This window comes from Camponotus floridanus, unplaced genomic scaffold (assembly GCF_003227725.1).
Source record: "Camponotus floridanus strain SB8 unplaced genomic scaffold, Cflo_v7.5 scaffold4, whole genome shotgun sequence".
Lineage (NCBI taxonomy): Eukaryota > Metazoa > Arthropoda > Insecta > Hymenoptera > Formicidae > Camponotus > Camponotus floridanus.
Window position 1 is genome coordinate 1,414,764 of NW_020229547.1, and position 24,351 is coordinate 1,439,114.

The window sequence follows — 24,351 nt, forward strand, 5'->3', positions numbered from 1 at the left end:
AATTATCTTTCTATTTAATTTTTTATATCCTAGTCATAATTGTAATTATGTATTATTTCTCATGAAATGAAGGCATATTGCAGATAAATGAAAAAATATTAGATTGTTAATAAAAACATTGTATTATACAAGATATTTACAAAAAAATTATATATATCTTTCTAATAAAATTAATTATTTTCTATTTACAATCTATGATTCAATAAATAACATAACAATAATCGCAATAATTATTTTAATAATTATAAATAATAATTATAAATAAACAGGAATAAACTAAGTTATACAAATAGGAACTTATGATTATATGATACATTGATCATAATTTTATTTAACAGAAATTAACCGTATTTTGTTTCACAATTCTCTCGATCAACTTTTTTTCATTTAACTGATTATTATACACATTTCACGCTTTTAATATATTTTATTGTATTATGAATGTGAATTTGAACTTATGTTTATTATGCAGCAATACTTTAACAAAAATAAAATAATAATTAAGATACCAATATTTTCAAATTAGTACGATATGCGATAATAATATTTTTGAGTGCACTATTAAGTAAGAGCTGCTTAAATATTAATTAATTATTTTGATAAAATATATAAAACTGTTCCATACTCTTGCTTTATAACAATTTTTCTAAAAATTCTATATTTTATAAATTGCTGAAACAAGTAAAATACATTTATTGATTCTGCGTTTAATCATATCAAGATGATATTCTGTATTTATCTAAATAAAATTAATTCATACATATAATCAAACTTTCTTTTCAAATTACGAGAGAATTGTTAACATGTAGACGTACGTCTGTACGTATTATAATAATAATTTACATTATAATAATAATTTATATATTATAATAATATAATTATAAATTATTATAATAATATAATAATATATTATTTATAATAATTTATAATAATATTTCTCTCTCTCTTTCCCTCTCTCTCTCTCTCTCTCTCTCTCTCTTTCTTTCTCTCTCTTCAGAATTAACGTTATATAATTAACATTATATATTTGATATAAATTTAGTACATCAGAATTCCATATATTTTCTCTCTCTCTCTCTCTCTCTCTCTCTCTCTCTCTCTCTCTCTCAGTTTTCAAGTTTCTTGATGAATTAGAAGGTGGTTTCACTTCACGAGAACATTTGCCAATGATATAAATTCTACGTTTATGATGTAGGAAATTAAGCAGATTCACAAATCAATTTGCAGTAATTTCAAAGCAAATTTCACTTTATAGATGTTTTATTGAAAATCTTAATGATAGATGTAATTTAATATTAAAACAAATAACAAATTATGTGCAATATATAATGTTTTATAATTAAATATTTAAAAAATTTTAAATATATACAGGGTAGTGCAAAAGTACTTAATGGAAAGATACTTAATTATAGTGTTTTGGAAAGCTCTCAAGATAAGCTACAAGAATATGCAATAAAAAATAGTAGGTTCCATTTAAGAAATTGAAAGTGACCTTTATGTAACCTTCAAATGACTATCCAAGGTCAAATTTTTGCCACCATCTTCTGTCCCCCTCGAAGTCAAGCAACTTTTATTTGAAACATTTTGTTGCACATTCAAAAATAAAAGTTATTGGGGGTGAGTAACTTAAAATGGCTCATCCTGTATATATATATATATATATATATATGTATATGTATATGTATATGTATATGTATATATATATATGTAAATTATTATAATTGAGAGAAAATGGCAGAAATTTCTGATTTACTTTCTATACAAAATTTTTGCGTCAAATTTGATTTTGTAGATTGTTATTTTTTAGGATGATAATATATGATTGTATTTAGAAAGATAATGGATGAGCACAAATTGAATGTGATTAATTTAGATTTATATTCTTAGGTCCAAAATGTTCGCAAATGTGTATTCAATTGAACCTTCTATCGAATACGTGCATTATAGATTACAGCAAAGTCGGCATAATATTTTAATATATAACAGATATACTAATATCTTCTATTATATTTGATATTGGACGTAACTATAATATTTCTATAATATTTCTCGTGAATGTATTTTTTCCAGTATTGAATTTCAAGATTCTTATATAACATATAGAGCTCTATGTGTATATCAAACATTAATTAATTTTATTAATATTTTATTGTTTCTTATATAAAAGGATGAAGTACAATATCGATAAAAATTTTATAATATTAACAAATTTTCAATACATAATTTAATTTCAATAGTATTAAAAAATTAATCAAATATAAAATGATGTAACAATAATAATATAATAAGTTTTTCTTGTATAGATAAAAATTTTTGTAAAGTGTTTCTTTTTCTTCTTCTCTATAATAAAATATCTTTGGTAATTATAATAATGAATAATTTAGTGATTATAAAAATTTATGCGTTAATCATCTTTATTAAAAAATACTTGCTAATAAAAAAAGATGATGTTAAAAATAACACAGCTAACAACATTACAATTTTTTGAGTTGACTGTGTGCTCGTTAAATTATTATTAGCTTAACAGTGAAAACACCAACCATCTATATATACATATCTATATTTATTTAAGTCAGACTTTTCTTTTTTATTCCGTTAAAAAACAAGATGCAGTTAATCCTAAAAATTCCTAAAATATTTTTTATATGAGCATTTCTACAACAATTGCATAGAAGCTTCTAATATTTCATATAGATTTGCTATTTTACGATATTATTTCGATAATTTCTCACAAACGTACTTCATATTTAAATTATCCATATTCTCGTGTTAAAAAGTATTTCTTCTCAGATGCCTGCATCATAGAAATATCTATTATAATATCTACTATATTTGCTTATAACAAAATGCATCAAGTTAAAATGCAAATTAATTCTAATTTATATATAAAAATTACAACTTTTCATTTTTGTGCCGATGATTTAATAACATTTCGCTCCCATTGTTGGGTTTTACCACTGATTACCACTGATGAAATAACAAATTTTTGATTCCTAAAATATAACAAAACAATTTCAATGCTAATTGTTATTAAAAAGCGAGACATAGTGAGAAAAATTACTAAAAATAATTCACTATTTGCATAATAGTTTATGTTTTCTATGCTTGCTATTTTTAATTCTCTTTTGCCTACATATTTGCTCAATCGAATTTTTAAATTAAATATAAATAACTACTAGATTAAAATATTTAGGAACAGAAGATTGCGGTTTTTTCATTTTTCCCACGCATTCCTTAATTCTTGGAAGAATTACTTCTACTTACTATATATATAATCGAGGAACTAAAATTATATATCATGATCTCGTCACAGTGAATATCTAATACAATTATTGTACTCTAATCTCGTTTGGACTTGTGAATCGCATCTAATCTAACGCTGACATAACATTCAGTGAACATTTAATTAACAATTATTTCATAGCCACTGCTACAAAATCTTTTTAAATAGTCTATCATTTTAATTATTTAATTTTGATAAATTATCTATATGATTGCACATGTACGATCATGAAAATATCGGGATAGTAGAACAACGAAAAGAGTTGGAGCATATATCGAGGGACAAGAGAAAATCCAGTTCATTTGCTCGATTCATTGATCCATGTTTAATCCTTTAATGGATTGTGCTTAATAAATTATATCATTATATGAAAAATATTCATTAAAATTAATAATAAAGTATATAATTATAAGATATAATTACTTTGATAAAGATTGCTCAAAAATTCAATTCTAGTTTTGTAAGATGATATAAAATAAAAAATTAAAAAAAGTCGTAAGACAAAGTGACAAGATAAAATGTTTTAAATCAGTATGGCTTACAGAAAGTCAAACGTAACTTTCTTGCTTTTTCTTCACGATACTTCCGGTCACAACAGCTGTAAGTAAAGGCAATTTAATCTGTTTGTCTGTAGTTGCTTGATCATTGCATGGTACTTTAACGTTGCAGCTCTTGTTGCTACTATGTCTTCGCCAAAAATCCGAGTGGTTGCTACTACAATTGGTCGATCCGGTTGTATAAGTGCCCGTACGTTCTGATGTTTTCTTCTTTTTCCGTCTAGTAAGTCCCAAGCCGCATAGCTTGAGAAAAGCTTCTCTGAATTTCGTGGACATCAAGTTATAAAGAATTGGATTTATTGCCGAATTTAAATAGAGCATTACTCGACAAAAGTATAGGAGGCTGTAGTAGCCTTCTATGCCGAGTGAAACGATCGTCTTGGGTGGCGCAATGATAACCAAGAGAGTAAATACTCGAAACGGCAACAAACACAAAAAGAAAGAGAGGACCACCGTAGCTAACATCAGGACTACCTGCTTGCGATATTTAAGCAGGTTGTTCGCCGGTCCACGGCTTATTGTCGGATTCGCCATCAAATGTCTCGCAATCACTGTGTACAAGACTATAAGGATCAGCAAAGGAATCACGAAGAATACCACGATCGTCGTTAGAATGAAGCCCGTCATCCATGTCGTCGAAGCTGGGGTTGTACAAGTTGGAGTAAATGTTCCATCGATGTTCTCCTCCATCTCGTAGGTTACCATTAGCAAAATGGGACTAAAATGTGTTAAAAGAGATAGAGATCGATTACTGTCGCGCACACGTGTCGCGTATATAACGAAGCTTTTAGTAAATTATCATAATGTTGCGTACCATGCAGCGTTAAGTCTTTCTAAAATACGATACCTTATAAAAATAAAAATAAAAATTTCTCTACAGTATATAAGTATAGTTATGTAAAGTATATATACAATATGAATAATTTATGACATTTAAAAATAAAATCAAACCTCCGGAAAAAGGAAAATAAGGTCAGTTGACAATCACGAAAAAATATTAACGAAAATTTTCCATTTATTTTCGCATTTTAAAAATATCAATATAAGAAATATTCATGTGACATTTAGTTATTATATTCAGATTCGCGCTCGCGTGTATAATAATCGCTTGCAATATTGATAACTGATAACGAAATCACACTTATACTCACATACGAGGATCGTTTGATAAGTTTGGTAAAAAATAAAACACGTTATTTTTGAAAAAAATTTATGTAATTTCTTAATATAGTCTCCATCGAAGTCTATACACTTAGTCCATCAAATTTCCAATTTTTTAATACCTTCGGAAAAGTAGGCTGATGAGGCGTCATCAAATGGATTGTGACGTAATTTCACGAAAATTTACCAAACTTATCGAATGACCCACGTATACTAGAAATTTTTCAAACTTATTCACTCAAATCATTCATTCGATTCTCATATATAACTTTCGCAAAAATCTACAAAGTTTAATATTTCAAAAGTTTTCTTCACGTTAGTTCCATTCCATATAGTATAGAGGTTCTCCTTCTTTCATTCAGTCTTAAGTTACTTCCAGTGATTTATCAGAAGTACGAATAAAAGTTATAATTTTTAATGTTATTATACTCTTTTGTTATAAATATAATTTTCCGATGTTTCCTACGTTCGTTTATTTTATATATATATATATAATTTTTCAATGCTTTCACATATCCCTTTCGATCATTTTTATAAATATAACTTTCTGATAGTTCTATATATTTCTTTTTATAATAAATATTTTTAATACTTTCATATCGTTTTATTGTAAGCATAATTTTTCAATATTTCCATGTTCTGTTTTATAATATAAACATATTATTGTTTTTTAGAATTTAAAAATGTCAATGCTAATATTTTGTTTGATATTAACTGACATTTTCATTAATACGTCATTAATTTTTTATATACATAGATGTATTTTTTGCATCGCATTGGCAAGTCATAATATTGTATTTCTTGCTATATTTCACAAAAAGTTTTCCTCCTGATTTAGATCCTCCTGCTGATTCGCCGTGATTCTCCTCGCGCTGACAATCGTACTCCTCAGATGCGTGCCTCTCTTGCCCGCAAAACCGCACAGTTTCAGGAAACCTCGTCTGAATTTACTGCTCATCAGATTATACAATATCGGATTGCCGGCGCTGTTCAAATAAAACATGATCCTGCAGAAATTGAGCAGGCCGAAAAACGTGTCATAATCGATCGCGGCTATCTCTTCGACGGGTGCTATCACAATGTAGAAGATGAGGAGTCGGTAGGGTGACAGACACACGAAGAAACTTATGACTATGGTCAGCAACATATACACCACCTGTCTCCTGGCACGGCTATGATACGAATCGCTGGTGTTACCGGATGAATCGCGAATAAGATGATTCACGATGAATGAATATAATACCACGAGTATCACGAACGGCGCTACAAAGAATAGCAACACCAATAGCAGGAAGAACGTGACACTGGCGATAGTGTTGGCCTGTGTCAGGCACACCGGCACGCGATTCACCTGATCCGCCACCTGCTGATCGTTCCCAACGTCAGTGACGACGACTTGTGTGACGCTGTGATTTGTCATCCTCATTTCGCGATACTGCGATACCCAGACCATCGGACTGCAATCGAGAAAGAAAAAACCAAGAACATACTTTATTTCGTATTTATTTCTCTTATAATGAGACCGCGACTTCGATGCGCCAATTCGCGATGACAAGCGGACAGAAGAAGGAGGCAGAGAAGCGAGACGAAAGTTTAATCGATCGTTCAATGATTCGAGAACAACCCGGTAGAAATACCCCTCTGGAAGATGGATCGAGAACACGACATTAAATTGATGAGATAAAGACAGATTGCAGTTTGTGATATGTTGATACATCGCTTACTAAGCTAAGACGTGTGCTTAAGTGGCTTACTTCCCCAAAACTACTTAAACGTGTCTTAACTTGGTAAAGATAGATGTTCTTGACAAACTTTAAGAATTATTTTATTCACTTAATTAGATAATTATACATATTTGATTGGTCAACATAATATTTATGAAGATATCTCGCAAGATTATATATTAACCAATCTAATAAATTATATCAGAAAAATTATATTGCCTTAAGTAAATTTAAAGAGAAGGAAGGAACACAAAGTTTCTAAAATTTTGTCTCACAGATTAAATTTAAAGGAGAAATGTTTGATATTATTTTTTCATTTATTTAAAAAATAATTATTATACTAATTTATAATGGAAATTTTTAAATGTTTATTTTGTGGTTTAAATCTTCAAATTTTAATGGAACCTCGCCAAAATGTCATGTCGAATATTGTACTGATATAATTCCATTCAAAGTAATTTTTCAGTATGTAACAAGATTTATTTTTTATTCAATGATTTTAGAAATATACTTTTAATATACTTTTAATATAGAATTGATTCATAAAAGTTCAATTTATTAAATGCAACTATGAACAAACTTTCTAAATAGGCCTAATTATTATAATAAAGTTGCTATAATTGCAGATTGTGTCTGTATGTCGTATAAAAAATTATTACGAGAACAATCATTAAAATCGCTTAGCGTTAATATAAAATATATCGCTGCGTATGAGAAATGAAAATTTTCTTGTCGGAAGAATCATAATTAAATCTATATCTATATCGTTATTTAAGTTTACATTTATCATCATCCAAATTTATATAATATCATTTTGATTGTTGTAATAATGCCTCTTTTATGGACATAAATTTTACGAGTGCATATATGAAAGACAGAATGCTCCTCATCCGACTTTAATCTTGCACAATTATAATCTTTTTCTAAAAAAAACTTTACAATTTTAAGAAGAATTTAAAATAAAAATGTAAGAAAAATATTAGAAAGAAATTGTAATTTTTCTTTTTACACATTTTTTTATAATAAAAGATGCAGAAGAAAAATGGATATGGTCAAATTGATCCGATGAGCGTACTTAAAGATTAATGTCTAAGCATTATTAACGAACTGCGCTTAACTCCAAAATTAGGTCAAGTTCCTCAGATAATTCTTTTTTATATTTTTTATGAAAGTCGTTTATTTAGCATATTTATTATAAAAAAGAGAATAAAAATTATTAATATAAATTTTTTATTTAAAATTGAGACACAAGAGTGCTAATAATAGTCAATCATGAATCTTTGTCGCGATAATTAATGTAACATTTCCTATAGAAAATGTATAGCATACTAAATCTATTTTTTCTACAAATCCTATGTGAGAATAGATGTTAAATGGATACTAAAATAATTTTAAAATAAATTTTATTCAAACATAGAAAAAGCAAACAAAATAGAAAAATTATCAATCTGCTACGAGTACAGGCAAAGAAAAATGTTATACGATTATTGTACCTTCCCACGCCATGAAATAGAATATCGTATTTTCCTTTTGTTCGGACACTTTACACGAGGGTATTACAAGTCGAGCTCAATTTTCGCGCACAGACGGGATAGTATCGGATTTCCTCGAGTGCTTGATAAAATGTGATTTCGATAATTGCATACTTCCATTTATTTCGACGCACTTTCGCATGCCTGCATAAAAAAAAGTGATGGTCTTTTTAATCCTTAAATAAAAAGTGCCAGAATATTACATTACGGTTTTTAATTCATCCATTTGAATCTATTGATAATATTGATAATTTTTCATTCACTAAGAAAAATGAGAGAAATGTCCAATAAAAAGGTAACGAACGGATATTATACCGATCACTTTAATCGGATATTTGATCGGAAAATTCCAAATTTTGAACTTTTTGATCAGATATCCGATCGATCGATATTTTCTGATTGGATATCTGATCGATTTCTTTTTTTTCCGATTAAAGTGATCGGTATAATATCCGTTCATTACCTTTTCATCGGACATTTCTCTCATTTTTACCTTTCCATCGGTTTTTTTTCTCAGTGTTACAATTTAGAATAGATAACTTAATAAATATAATATAAATAATTATCAACAAAAGACATAAAAATATTATAGCTTTTGCTTTTATAGAATTTATCGGGCTATTTAAATCGCGCTATTTTATAAAACGTAACATTGTATTGAAAACCTACATTTGTCAACAACATGACGAAATCTTTAATTAATGATAATTAATTTGCAAAATACGGACTTAATAAAATCGAGGATCAACGAAAACTCTGAGTGATTTCAAAATAGTTATATATATTATCTTGTCGAGATGCTATTGCTTCGCATAGCAAGATAAAATTGAGAGACACGATCTATCACTGAAATGCGTCGTTATTCGCATTCAATAAAGTGAATATATCCTACTGTGACTTTACAGAATTTTCCGACAGAGAAATTTAGTTGCCTTGTTCTCGAATTTTTGCAAGGTTTTATGGAATTCTCAATTATCATAAGAAAAAGAAATGTCAAGATGTTGAGAACTTCATGTTCAGAAGATTACATTCTACAAATCTGTTATAAAAGTGAAAAAGAAAAATATATGGAAATATATTATCTGTCTAAAACCCGCATTTTAGGCGATTAATTTTGCAAAAAAGTTCACAATAAAAATCTATTTATAATTTTATATTGCATTATTTTAATATATTCTGATATGATTTTGTTTATATAAGTATTTCTTTCAAAACGTGTTTTTTACAACATATAAAATCTTATAAATTCTTATATATTCTTATATATTTTGTATAATACATGAAATTATAAATAAAATTTTGTTTCGAATTTTGTCGCAAATTATAGAACATTTACAGTAAATTCTAAATAGAAATTATGATAATATGATACAATAACAAAAATGTAATAACCAAACGAAAAATATTTCCTTTATTCTTCTTGCTGATTCTACTTAAAAGCATCTACAATTAATCCTTAAAGCTGTTTAAAATACAATTACAATTCATTTTCCTCTTTATATATGGATCATCATTTTCCTCTTTATATGGATTGATTAGATTATTAATTATTAGTTTTTCTGCGGATAAATAAATTTTATGCTCGCGATTGTAAAGAACAGTAAGTTGCAGATAATCTATAAAGAATATACAGATGAGAATAAATAATGCGAGAATCACTTTGTGAGCACAGATAGTTAATAAATATACGTAATATATAAGAATGTACAGTTTCCTCTTTCGTAAAAGATTATCGTACTTTAAAATACATAACTATTAAGATTTACAATTATAGAAGTAGATTATGTGGAGACTCAAGAAAATATGTAATATTTTTGTAAAATTGATTTTGCAGTTACTTGCGAAATTGTGTGAACGTAATCTAATAAAATAAAAAAGAGTATATTTTTGCATTTCATTAGAATTATAATATTTAACTTCCGCTTTTGCAAACTGAAAAGCAATTTTATGTTGCTTTGCAATTTTTAATTTCTATACATATGCAGGATGTTTCATAACTTGTGATTTTAATTTTAATCACAGATTCTCTAATAAATTTAATCTCATAGCGAACTTGATTGCTCTATAAAATTATTTAAAAAAGCAAAACTGCTAAATATGAAATATATAATTTTTACAAATAATTTTATCACATAAAAAGCACATTGCAAATAATATAATATATAATTTTAGGTAATTAATTTTAGTTAATGTGTGTTAAATATTTTATTATTAAGATTTTTATCATTGTGTATTTGCAATTACATAAGTTCATCGATTTTCAGTTTACATCAATGTACGGAATAGTACTGATGATTTAATTATAAAAAATATCAAGCATTAATAATTTTCAAAACCATTTATTATACGAAAGAAAGTTTTTTGCAGACGAAGGAGTGTTGAAATTGATAACAGAGTCATTTAATTCAGTTACTTTCAATTTTGAACTTTATTTTAAAAGAATTTTAAGGCTAACAATCAAGAAAAGTTAGGTAATGTTAAAAATTAAAAAGTGATAAGTTTATTTTACCCCTAAAAAGATATCGATTTTAAACTGATTAAGAAGTTTAAATATTAAAAATTGTAAGCTTAGACAACTGTATACATATGGTATATATATGAAAATGTACAATTATAAATAAAAATATAACAAAAAACAACAAAAGAAATAAAATATTATTTACATGTTAATAAAATCTCAGCAATCATTTTTAAAAATACTTCTGCATAGAGATCTTCTAAGAAAACAGAAACGTTTTCTAATTGTTTTGATTTTTAAGTGAAACAGAAATTGGCTAAAATAATTGCAAATGTATTTGCGAGTTTTTATGAGTTTGCGATAAGCTCTGCTTTAATTCGCGTTTGTAATTTTATTACTTCATCGTAGCGATTCATGCGCTGCATAAAAAAACAAAATTTCGTAAATTTATTTTCACTTCGCGAAAAAACTCACACGTGCAAAAACAGCATTCCAAACTTTTCACCGTAATGCATTAACGATATGCATACATGTATTAAGTACTTTACTCGCAAGATGAAGTTGAAAATTGGCAAGAAAAATATGCAGTTTGTTTATTCCAGTATATCTTTCTCATAACAATAATGAAAGTGTACAAACATAAATGTTCTTTTTTCCACTATAAAACATGTCATGTATCAACGAGTTTAGCTATTACACGAACATTTCTAATGTTCAGTTTTTTAGTGATTTCTCTTTCTTTCCCCATCAATATTATGTCGCAATAAATCCAAATTTATAATTCGAAAACGTGCTTCTAGTTGGAAAACATCGAACTTCGTGAAGAGTTCACACGATTATCTCAATCCCATTAATACGGTTATCTAACTTTTCTTGAAAACTCCGGATCGTGTCGATGAAATCCTTCTATAATCCACAAATTTCCAGATATACCACAGATCCGTATTCTTAATATATTTTCCACGATAAAATTAGAAATAGAAAATATTAGAAATAGATGTAAGAGAGTTTATCCCAATAACTTTTTATATACATAGTAAAAATATGCACATAATAAAAAAATATATCTATATTATTTTTAATTTTTTTCATGTAAAAATATTAAAGCATATTTACTATTTAAATTTTAACAGACATACATAACACTAGAGAAAGAGAAAGAAAGAGAGAGATCAAAATAAATGTAAATAAATACATTTTTAAATCACACAATATTAAATATTAAATATTGAATGGATGGTTTAAGAAGATAAATATAATCTTCAAAAATTAAAATAAATAGAAATCATAATTAAAAACTCAAAATAATTATTTTAAAACAAAAATATATCTATAATTTATAATACACTGTAATATAATCTCAATTCCTAAAAATATTATACAAAGATAAGATAGAAGTGCACATTTTTATGGATTTTTAAGGAAATAAATATATTTTCTGCTATTTTATATAAAATGTAGGCGTCAAAATGTAACGAGAAATGTACAAATCTTTGCACTTCGTACGTTTAGTTTGATTTCTAAGTGTAATACAATCTGTACATTAGAGTTAAATTGCTTCTTACTCTACTCTCAAAGCTCCGATTTTGAAAGCGCTTAAACAGAAGGAGCAATGCCAAGTATGTGTTACTAGTTTCCCTTTGGTGTAATTCATCAATCGTATAACATCCTTTGTCAAATAGTTAAAGTATACATATATTGGGAATAAATTGAGAATCAATATATATAATACAGATATTATTTCTTCATTATATTTTTAATTATAGAAAAAAAGAGATATTTTTATTTGTTATTCTCTCTGAATATTGAATGATATTGCACCATTTAATTATAATTTTAAGTTATGCATTGCTTAATAAAATCAAATTTATTTAAAACCATAGTAACAAAATATAATTTTGTTCTCTATTTGAAATTTATAATTAGTTAAGCAGGAAAGTTTTCTCTTTTTAGTTATTAATTATTCAAAACCTAATGAAAAGTTTTTATCTAAATCACACACTTAATATCACAGATGTACATTATATTAAATATTTAAACGATATAATAAATAAATAACAATTTTCTTTAATATTTTCATTAATAACCATGATAAAATTAATTGAAATAGCCATTTAAAAATTCGAAAAGTTAAAGATATTCCGAGCTCAGAGAAAGTATAAGGAGAATAATCGGAAAAAGAAAGAGAGAATAAAGGCATAATAAAATCTAATTCTTAATAAACTCTTAATTCTTACTCGAGATTAATTTTCTGGAACGTAGCATTTAATTCAAGATGCGTTTCTAATAATATCGAGATGTTTACTTAGGGTGCAGCTCCCTGTTTCCTTGTTTTATAAGTAGCTATAAACTTAAGTTCTCTGTATTTGATGACTGAGAGACATCGATTTGCGCACATAACGCGTACACAACGTATATAGACTTCTGTGAAAAGTGGTTTACGGGCGATATCGTTTTTTATGATGCGTGTGCGGTCCTACCACAGCGTGTGTAAGGTCGCTTTTATCTGGGTAAACGCGAGGGTGCGAGGGTGGCATAGAGAGACTGGAACTTTATGAAGCAAAAATCGAATCGCCTATCTTTTTTCTATCGTTGATAGAACTTTTCTATTGTCCTATTCAAAATATGATGCTTTTCTATCGTTCTATTCAAAATATATAGTTAAAAGGAATAATTTCGTGATTATTTCTGAAAATTCATTTTACAAGTAAATTTATTTGCGATTTTATAATTTGATATTTCTCTTAATGTAAAATCTTTTCTCTATCAAGCTCAGTTTTACACATTTCTGATTGGGCTCTTAAAAAATTTATTAATTGAATTTTTAAAAAATGATTAACTTTTTAACTTCTAGATAAAAAAATATATTAAAAATGTATATTATTGAACATTATCTTAATCAGGAAAAATTAGTATAATTTTGTTTTTATTTTAATTTTAATTTTTTACGACAAACTTTTTGTGTATATGGATGTATTAATATATATAATAAACATAATAAATATAAAAAATACTTCAATAAATTAATAAACTAGTACTCTTTTTCTTTAAAAAAATTGTGTCAAGAAAGTTTTCATTTTAAATGTTATTCCTAAACTTTACTTGAAAAATATATCATGCATGACATATATTTAAATAGTATATTATATTTGTAATAAATATATGATATGCTATTCAAATATATGTCAAAATATACCTACATATAGTTATAATACATGTACTCATATGATACTTTTACGAAACTTAATAAATTTATGATACTTTTTTTACATAGCAATCTGCAGTCTCAAGAAAGCGTATGTATCATCTTTTAATATTCAAACGTATAAACGTGCATACTTTTAAAGTGCATATGTCGAGAATAACTTGAGAGACTTGAAAACTGATTCAGGCCTTTGTCTTCACAATTCGTTCAATATTTTTAAATCCTAATGCCATAAAACTCGGATATTTTAATAATATTTAGAGTCTGTGTAAATATGATGTAAATGTCATTTTTTCATTACACTTTTCATTACAGAAAAGAAAAATTTACTAATATTTTTATCTTATTCCTTTTCTAAATGATACCATATTGCATATCCTTGCTTGGGATTTACCAAGCAAAAATTGCTTTTACCCATTCTTTCTTCTCTTTCTTCATTTTTATTTCAAGTATATTCTGAAAGAAAAATATAACTTGTATGCAGATATAATATCATAAAATAGCTTCAAAATACCACAAATGTTTATATGAAATATTTCAGTTCGCATAATATAAAGTTATACATATTTCTATTTGTCGATAATATATACTAATATTTTTATCGAATAATCCCTTTTTACTCTGAAATCTCCAATTATCATAATTTATATTATATTATTCAAAAAATAACATAGTTTCTAAAATATATAGTGCTCTTTAAATAAAATTTTGCTTTTATCAAATATACAACATTAAACCTCCTATAATCTTATATATTAATTTTATATGTTAATGATCGGTAAAATTTATTTTGCATGTCCTTCATATGATCGTCTATTCATATAATATAAGATATTTTATTTTAAGAAAAGAGAAAATAATTGGTTGCATTTTATGCGACATCAGGTGGCACTCTCTTTCAATGAACTTGACGGGTATTCTTTTATGAGGAAAATTGCAACGAAGACACAATCGGGCACTTGCGAACATTGACGAGTCTGTTCATTCACAGCGCAGACTTAAATGCACTGATGCGAAATAAAAGTCTATTGGCAAACCTTCACTTCGTTTTTACTCATTAACTTTTTTTACGAAAACGATGGAGGCACGTTACCATTCTTTTCAACATTCTTGGTGAAGTCTCGATAAATTCAGGTCTTTGTCTTCACAATTCGTTCAATATTTTTAAATCCTAATGCCATAAAAACTCGGATATTTTAATAATAGTTTAAAGCTTGTGTAAATATCGCAAAGTCTACTTCTGATCTTTATGTCATCAGAGCATTTTAATGCCTCTCAAGTGTATAATAGAACAGAAGGCTCATAATATATAACGTACTACGGGAACGTGTTGCACTTTGAGGCCACGTCATTTTTGTCAGAATATGATAGAGTATAATATGTTTTGATGAGTATAATATGTTTTCTTGCGTATCTATGCTTGACTTATATCGAAAAAAAGAATTTTTAAAGAATCATTTAAGAAATGCCACAATGTAAAAGATACCAATATAATATTCTCATATGTAGCAATTTACATGCTCACTTTATGCGTCGATATGCACGCGTATGTTTGCGGGATTTCAATAAAGGGATTTCAATTATGTGTCTTTGAATGCCGTGCGATTTAGCAAGAAATTTCTTAATTTCATAGAAAACGGAATTTCTGCATGTGACACGTAGTTTCTGGAATAACACGAGTAAGATTTATTGTTGTGTATAATATTAGTATCGTGTTCGTTAACTTTGTCACTGGAGAGGAGCACATAATCGCAAATAGAAATCTTTTGATATTGTCGAAACCTTGTTTGTATCTAAATTCCTTTAAAAAGTATCTTAATATAAATTCTTTTTCTCTCTATTTTTCGGATAGCGTTTAAACAAAATGCAAAACACGATATAAAATAAATTAATATTATTAATTTTAATATTTCTTTATTATGTTCTAAAACAATCACTGTTGAAATGAATGTGTTGCATTAAATAATTAACGATATTTTAACGAAATATCTTGAAAACAATAACAAAAATTAAAATTACTATTAATCGTTCATGGTATTTTCGTATTTTAAGAAGACTTATTTAATGATTCAAATGCAATGCAAATTTTTTTTTGAATACTAATTAAACACTTCTGTTTAAATACTAAATATTACATTGAAAAAAAGAACTATCAAAATTTTGAAATTTAAAAGTGTCTGAGATAATAGCTATACAGAATATTTTAGAAATGAATATACATTAAACAGATTCCAACGGAACAATGAAGTTAAAGAAATAGCATCTTGCATGATTCGCCGCAGGCACATCTATATTTCTACATATGCATTAATGCCGCTTGCGGCACCTATTGCTTTATGCATGCAACACGACACGCATGAATAATTAGAAGCTTTATACAAATGAAAGGAAATACATGTATAAGCACGTTATACTACTATGGATATATTATTGTGAGAAAATGTTCTTTAATTATTCCCTTTATGAAATGTCTTTTTGAGCTAGAATATATACAGAGTGAGTCAAAAGTATGTGTTAAAAATTTGTGAACGTGGGTAAAAAAGAAGAACAAATGTTCATATGAACATATGGTTGCAAATGCTTCGTCATCGAAATAATGAACATAAATTAGCAGTATCAAATAATGATTTATTTAAACGTTTACAGTTTTGCTGTTGTTTACAAGAGATGCTCTATGTACTCTTCATCATTTTCAATACATGCCTGAGCACGACGTTTACATGGCTGGCGCACTCATTTAAAAACTGGGATTTTCACGGATTATCTCGCAAGCATTATAGACGTGTCCATAAGTCATCTTCATTGTTAACTATTGTTTGATAAACGACATTTCTTGAAAATGATGGAGGACACGTAGAGCATCTCTTGTAAAGAACAACAAAATTGTAAACGTTCATATAAATAAATAAATTATTTGATACTGCTAATTTATATCCATTATTTTGATAATGATTGATTTGCGACCATATGTTCATATGAACATTTGTTCTTTTTTTTCATTCAGGAACATACTCACAAATTTTTAATACATACTTTTGACTCACCTGGTATATAAAACGCGCATGTCAAATATTTGGCAGTTCAGTTATGAGTTTAATGAAATTCTACAACTAATTTATAATCATTTTTTTCATTTTCCCATCATTAAAATATTAAAGTGTCAGTTAATAAAAAATTAAAAAATTTGGATAATTAAATATATATGTGACAACATTTGCCAATTCAAATTCTTTTATGTAGAAATAATAATAAACTATTTTACTATGGGAATAAAATCTCGTATAATTTTTTTGCAAAAGTAAGTTAATAATTTCTAATATATAATTTAACAATGTGCATATATTGTATTCATCAAATAAATTATTTCCAAATTTCAAAAGTTAATGAAGAATGCAAAACTTTTTATTATCAATTTAATTCGAATAAATAATTAATTTAATTCTCAAACAATAACATATAAATTATTCCCATCTCAAATTATTTTCGGTATTTCAAAAGTTATTTATTTTATTTTATTTATCAATATTTTATAATTTCGTAGTTTTCAAAAGTTATATAGAATTATTAGTTCAAAAACAAATGATATATCGAGTGCAGTTTGATAATCCTCTAGTATTATAGTTTCACTAGTTTTGAACTGCCAAAACTTAAATACATTTGAGAACAGAGAAAATGGAAGATATTACTGCAAATAAATTTTTTTCGAATCAAAGTTTTAATGTGAATGAAGATCGAAGTTGTGACGTAAATATGATGTAGAGAAAATGATAGCTAGGTATATAATATTGTAAAGTTTGGAGAAATCTAAAATTCTTCCATTCAATATAATATAATAAATTTATCAAGATTATTTTTCTGTACTGTGTGTATGTATGTGTGTGAATTCTTCAAACTTTTTTTAAAAAAACTATGCATAAAATTAATATTCTATAATTCTTAAAACTTTTCTATAATTCTTAAAACTTTAATTATACATAGTTTATAATAGCAATATTTGTAAACCTATATATAATTATAATCTCAATGTATAATGATTAAAAAAATATCTTTCATTTATAATTACAATTTGATATGTAAATTTATAAAGTTTTGTCTCGTATTATATTTGTCTAAATAGATTTTAAATAAGACCTGTGACTAGTTCTTCCGTACTTTTAAAACTTGCTTTCACAAGAGAAATTAAAGCTCGTGGTCGTATTCGTTTTATAACCATGTAAAGACATAAAATAGGAGAGAATCTAATGAAAAAAGACGACATGCGTCAGCCAGAAGAAAAGCATGAAAGATATATAAAGCAAGATAACGGCAAAGAAAGAGGACATTAATAAAACAGAAAAGAATATTAATGAATTGTTGATCTTCTTAATTTTTTTGCTTTGCATCACCTTGTACATAGTGCCGCTGTCACCCACGCCAAAATACAAAGAATCGTTGCACGGGCCTTCGTACACACATATCTAGAGCATATTGATTCGGATTAAATCCGTGTATAATAAATTTAAATATATTTAAATATATTTGGTTTTATTTATTGCCTAAATACAACTTTCTAAAATTACTTACCCTGCCCTTAAAGGCTCGCAGATGGCATAGTAGCGCTCAAAACTAATGGCTAAAATTGTGAGGACGGAAGCATGTGCCACAGTTAACTCCACAAACGGAACAGCTTTGCCTATACAAAAAAATTAGTATATAAATCTTACACATAATATCATAAAAGAATTTTATATGTTATTATTTTATTTATATGTTATTACTTTAATAAAATAACAAAACAAATAATATATTTTTATTAGACATAAAATACAAAAAATAAAAAACAAAATTCTTTCAAAATTTCAATTATTATCGCTTTTTAATCAACTTGTTTTATATACTATTCATAAGTAAAACACAAGTAAAATAGAATTATAAAAAGAACATGTGAAACATGAAACAGAGAGAACCATAAAGTTCATATACGCTATTTTGTTTTAAAATTCGGAATTAAATCTACAAAAATTGTACACTTAAAAGTTGTGATATTTGCTTCATAGTTTATTTCGTAACATTTATAAATTTGTTTATTTATTTCAAATAATCTGTAATAAACAGAATTTTAAGTAATAAAATAAAACAATTAAATAAAAAAATAAAAAAATAGAAAAATTTATTTTAAAATAAATTGTTCATTTTAAAATAAAATTTTGACATTAAGTATATATATATATATGTACTAATAATTATATCTTCGATTTTCATTAACAAGTTGAAAAACAGTTCATGAGAAAAGATAAAATTTTTAAATTTTAATTATTTTTTGACATTCTATTGTATTCTGGGAATTATTATAATTTCATATCTATAATTAATATATTTAATTAATATTTCTTCGAATAATTTTGTCTCAAATAATTTCTTATTGTTATTAAATTACTACAAAAACGATGTAACTGTGCGTTAATTGAATATATTAAATAAAATATCGCATATTGGAAAACAAAAAATACACTTTGACATTGTTTTTAAAATTAATATATCGCATTATATTGAGATATCAAAAGGATAGTTTCTTCCTTTTTCATATGTTTAGTAAAAAAACAATATTTCCGTGAATGCGTGATAATAATTCCCTAAAGAAATCTTATCTAACACGACATACGGTGCCGCAATATACATTATTGCAACATCCTGGACACTATTATTTTCCACATTTATTCTTTCATTTATTGCTATCACCTGCGTGTGAACGATAGAATCTTTCATTACGTTTTGTCTGAAGATTAAATAGTGCCCGTTGACTTTTTTGGCCAATAGTATACTCCGATACAGATATACTTTAATAAAACTTCTATATTCTTCAAATGTTTTATTATACAGGAGTTTCGTGCTATTAGAGCTCACATTCTGTTGCTAAAATAAAATATCTTTTAGAAAATTTCTTATATTATCTTATGTTTAGAAAATTTCTCTTATTGAAACAATAATATGTCTAACTTCCTACAGATAAAAATGTGTTCTTTTAAAATATTTATGATATTAATTAAAAAGATGATTTTTAAGAAGCAAAATAATGCTAATAATTCAATTTTGTATAGATCTTTATTATTCACACACACACACACACACACACACACACACACACACACACACACACACACACACACACACACACACACACAATAAAGATTTACAAAATTGATAGTTGATGAAAATTGCGAAATCTGTTAATATAAATTCATGAGTTATTGGCATTATTTTGCTCTATATATATGTATATATATATATATATATATATATATATATATAAGTATATATATATATAAGTTAATTTAATTAATAATTAATCCTTTAACTACGACTCGTCAATAGACGACAAATAGGAATGCACATTCGTAGTTAAAGGGTTAATAATAATTTAATTAATAAATCCCTGGATCACACATATACGCATATAATTAAATTCTAAAACCTTTAATGTGTGTGTATAAATATACAAAAACTGTATAAAATATATATAAAAATAATTCATGTAAAAAACAATTTTTTTATTCAAGTACAAAAATTAATTTTTATTTACAAATTAAATATTTATAATATTTATAATTCGTTATATTATTTATAAATTTTGATATTGATTTTGATTTTTTTAAACTAATTGCAAGAGACGTTAAAATTATATAATTGAATACATAGTTAAAGGTATGCACACTTATTTTATTGGTTTTTTTTGTTTCTTTTTGACGCATCGATTGCAAGGGGACTTTCAGACAAATTGCCTAACTCCTCCGCCTTCGTAGGAGGGCAATTGAGCAGGAGGGTTGTTAGATTTTCCTCCAGAGAAGTTCAGCCGATTCATCTTACGGTGGATAGTAATTTAGACTAGTTCTACAATAAAGATGATACGTTGGCATTTTCTTTTCAAAGCAAAGAGCAGAGCTTTCCAATTTCTGACTCGAGGTATAGCTATACATGACTTAACAATTAAGAGCGTTGACATTATTTTTTCTTTGGAAAGACGGATAAAGTAAATACTTAATATTATTTTATTATTAGTTTTATTTTTATTATTTGTTCTATTCATTACGTTTGGTATATAAATTTTATTCCACAATATATAAGTAACATGCTCAATTAATTTTATTAATATCATTAATTTTATTAATATTTGATGATCCAATGGACTAAGGGAAATTTCCTTCTTTTTTTGTTTTTTTCTTCTCTCGTGTTAAATCCTTTTATTTTATATTCTTTCATATTTTTATTATATTACGCAGAAAAGTGTAAAATTGCTTATATAGAGCAGGCAAGATATTAAATGACCGGGAAAGCTTTGCCCTTTTAGGCATCCGTCTTTACACGGAAGGCTATTTCCGCAATCGATTATCTGTGGCGCCAGCTTTTATAATTCAGCACATACGTTCGTTGGTTCTTATCACCGTTGCACGGATCTTAAGTTATCCAGAGAAGCTTCTCAAATGGAGAGCTATTTTAACACATCTTCTTATACGATAAGGTTGAGTTCTTTTTTAACATCCCAGATAAAAATCTTATTGTCTAAAAAATCTATATAAATACGTATATTTAAAAAATAATAATATAATAAAGAGAAAATTCAATAAATAATCGACTATCGATGAACTAAATAAAATAAAGAGCGATATAGCTGAGACACAAATAAATCTGAGACGGAAATGCAACGGAATGTAATGATTATTTACATCTACTTTATCTTTATGAAACTATGTTTGAGTTAAAAAAATATAGACCCTATTTCTATGAGATAAATAATTTGTTCGCATATCTGCAGCTAATATCGCTATTAATATTTTTTGTTTCTTTGCCGAAAACTTTCGCTTTTTTGGAATGATGGAATAGTATACTTTCACATCACATTTATGTTGTGAAAAAGTTATTATCTATCATTCCGCGCAGGAAGATTCCTTCTTCATGCAAATGGATCTCATCGCAAATCGATTAAAAGGAATTAGATGAATTAACACATTTATTATCGTCAATCTTATCCTATAAGAAATACTTATTTGCACTTTCATTTTAATATTTATTGTCACTTTTATATTGTAAAAGAGAACAACAGATTTTAATAAATTTTAGTTTATCTTTATAAAAAGCAAAAATCATTTTTTAGGCATTTAAATAATTAACTGTGTGTATACGTGTTATATGAAAATGACATTTTATATATATATGTATATCTATATATGATATCGTCTTTATATAAATAATTTTCAGATAATTTTCAAAGAAACAAAATATATAGTTAATATAAATATATGTTAATTAAGAACGTTATTAAGAATATTAATTAAGATTAGTTTATTGATTTTAGAACAATTTAACTTCAATTAATAAAATAATTTTAAAGATAAGATTATATATATATATATATATATATATATAAATTATCATAATAGAAGCTTGTAAATTATCTTATCTTGTTTCTAACATAAAAAATTAGAAGTATCATTTTTTAGAAAATATTTGATTAGAATTACATTATCGTTAAATATTTAGTCAAAATTTAGCTCTAGATTTCACATAAAAAATAATAATCAATAAATTGCAGTTCTGCGTAACTGAAAGCATTTCATGCAGAAAAAGGTTATGAAAGAAAAAAAAAACAGACAATAAGGAAAAACTATTTCGATCAAGGAGTAGACTCATATTGGAAAAACGTGGTGGAACGCACCAAGAGCAACAAAACGAGTTGATCGTTCTCAAGACCTAGCGGATCTGGCGGATTTGTCTGTGTCGTATGTATAGACCGAAAGAATACTATAGGGTCCCACCTCCTCCCGACTATCGGCGCCTTTCTATCGTATTTCCTGCTACGAAGGTTAAAAGAGAGAATTGGATGGAGAACCGGTAGGACAAGAAGAAGTGTTATATACCGGGCGTAGCATTAAATGCTCCGACGCGGTACAGGCTAAGAGCAACGGTAATTCGTAGCAGGGGGTAAAAGTTCACCTACTCGTTTCAGCAGCCCCCGTAGATTACCGTCAAGCCTGTCCGGCATTGTCGCGCGCAATGTGTGCGCTACTCTTTTCCACCTTGTCCTAGCCTTGCCCCAGCGACACGACGTAGCGAGCTTCAAGAGCTTTGTGAGCTAAAAGGCCCGCAAATCATGCGCAATCTCGCTCATTAAATTATGTAATCGATATAAATGCGTAAAAAATGATTGCAGAGCATAATTTTAGATCATATAGATGTTAGACCATAATTTCGCTCTTGAATCAGAGATCACGGTGAGCTTTGACCTTTGAATTTTAAACTATGACCTCTAAATTGCGGATTCTACTAAAGGAGAACCAACCTATCGCAAATGCACTGGGAAGTTCTATCATAAGAACACTCGGGTAATGCGATTATAATTCGACAGACGCGTTTCAACATGATTGGTATCCTGAGAATGTATCCAAATGAATCCGATTCCGAATATATAATGAAGTATATATATGGAATGCAATGCGGCTAGAAATTGAGAAATCGCGATCTATCAGCATTTTTTCGCGATCATGTAGCATTTTGTGCGCTTGATAGAATTAACAAAATAATGCGCGTACACTTACGAATAAAAAATCCCGAGTTATTCTTTACAACGAGATAAAATTTTTTGTTTTTCACAGATGTTCTGATAGGGAACGCAATGCAAAAAATATTACATTCTTATACGTAGTATTGCAGAATTATTCATGCTTCACGTAATAACTTCCCCTTCATCATATCGATCTTTGCCTAAAGGGCAAAGCTCAGAAACTTTGGAACATGAAGTTTGCATATCAATTTGACTACTTTATACATATATTGTGTTATACTCTCTCGAGCAAAGTAATTCTTTATCAATTTACGTAACATTTATGATTTAATATTAATTATAAACTAATGTAACACTCACGAGAGCGAAGGAGATATCATTGTTTGAAATTTATTCAAGTTAAAGAAACAAAAGTATATATGTTATATATATCTATAAAAATTGCAAACATATTATATCTATGAATGAAACATATTTATATCTATGAATTTTTGTTACATGCATCAAATAATTTGTCTATAAAAATTTTGTATATATAAACTAAAACAAATCATTCAAGGTTTTATTGCACGAGAAAGAACGATCGAATTATGACTTGTGGTTTTCTTTTGAAGTTTTAATACGTTTACGACGATAAATCATTCAGGGAAGAAGCATAGTCGGTCTTTGGGGAAATCCCTTTCCCTTCGAAAGCTTCGAAACTGTTGAGTTTCTTTGGCACGTGCCTAGTGTCCTTTTGCGAAAAGACTATGTTTGCGAGTACTACGCGAGAGCAGAATTCTTCATGATTACTAATTTTCTTATATTTTTCCTATAGAATTTCTCTCTGAAAAGTCCCCAAAGAAATTGCTGTTTTCTAACTATAGGAGCAATTTCTCGAATTGCCTTTTAAAACG

At 27.1% G+C, this 24,351-nt stretch overlaps 1 protein-coding gene across 1 annotated transcript in view; it reads right to left on the minus strand.

Moving 5' to 3' along the window:
- Positions 1-3,774: 3,774 nt before the first annotated feature.
- LOC105253038 (growth hormone secretagogue receptor type 1) overlaps positions 3,775-24,351 on the minus strand; it is a 40,765-nt gene continuing 20,188 nt past the window's right edge. Inside the window, exons 5-7 of the mRNA XM_011260786.3 lie at positions 18,484-18,592; positions 18,306-18,377; positions 3,775-4,558 (exon numbers count right to left, since the gene is read on the minus strand). Coding sequence (XP_011259088.1) covers positions 3,832-4,558; positions 18,306-18,377; positions 18,484-18,592 — 908 coding nt within the window. The 3' untranslated portion in view covers positions 3,775-3,831. The remainder of the gene's footprint in view (positions 4,559-18,305; positions 18,378-18,483; positions 18,593-24,351) is intronic.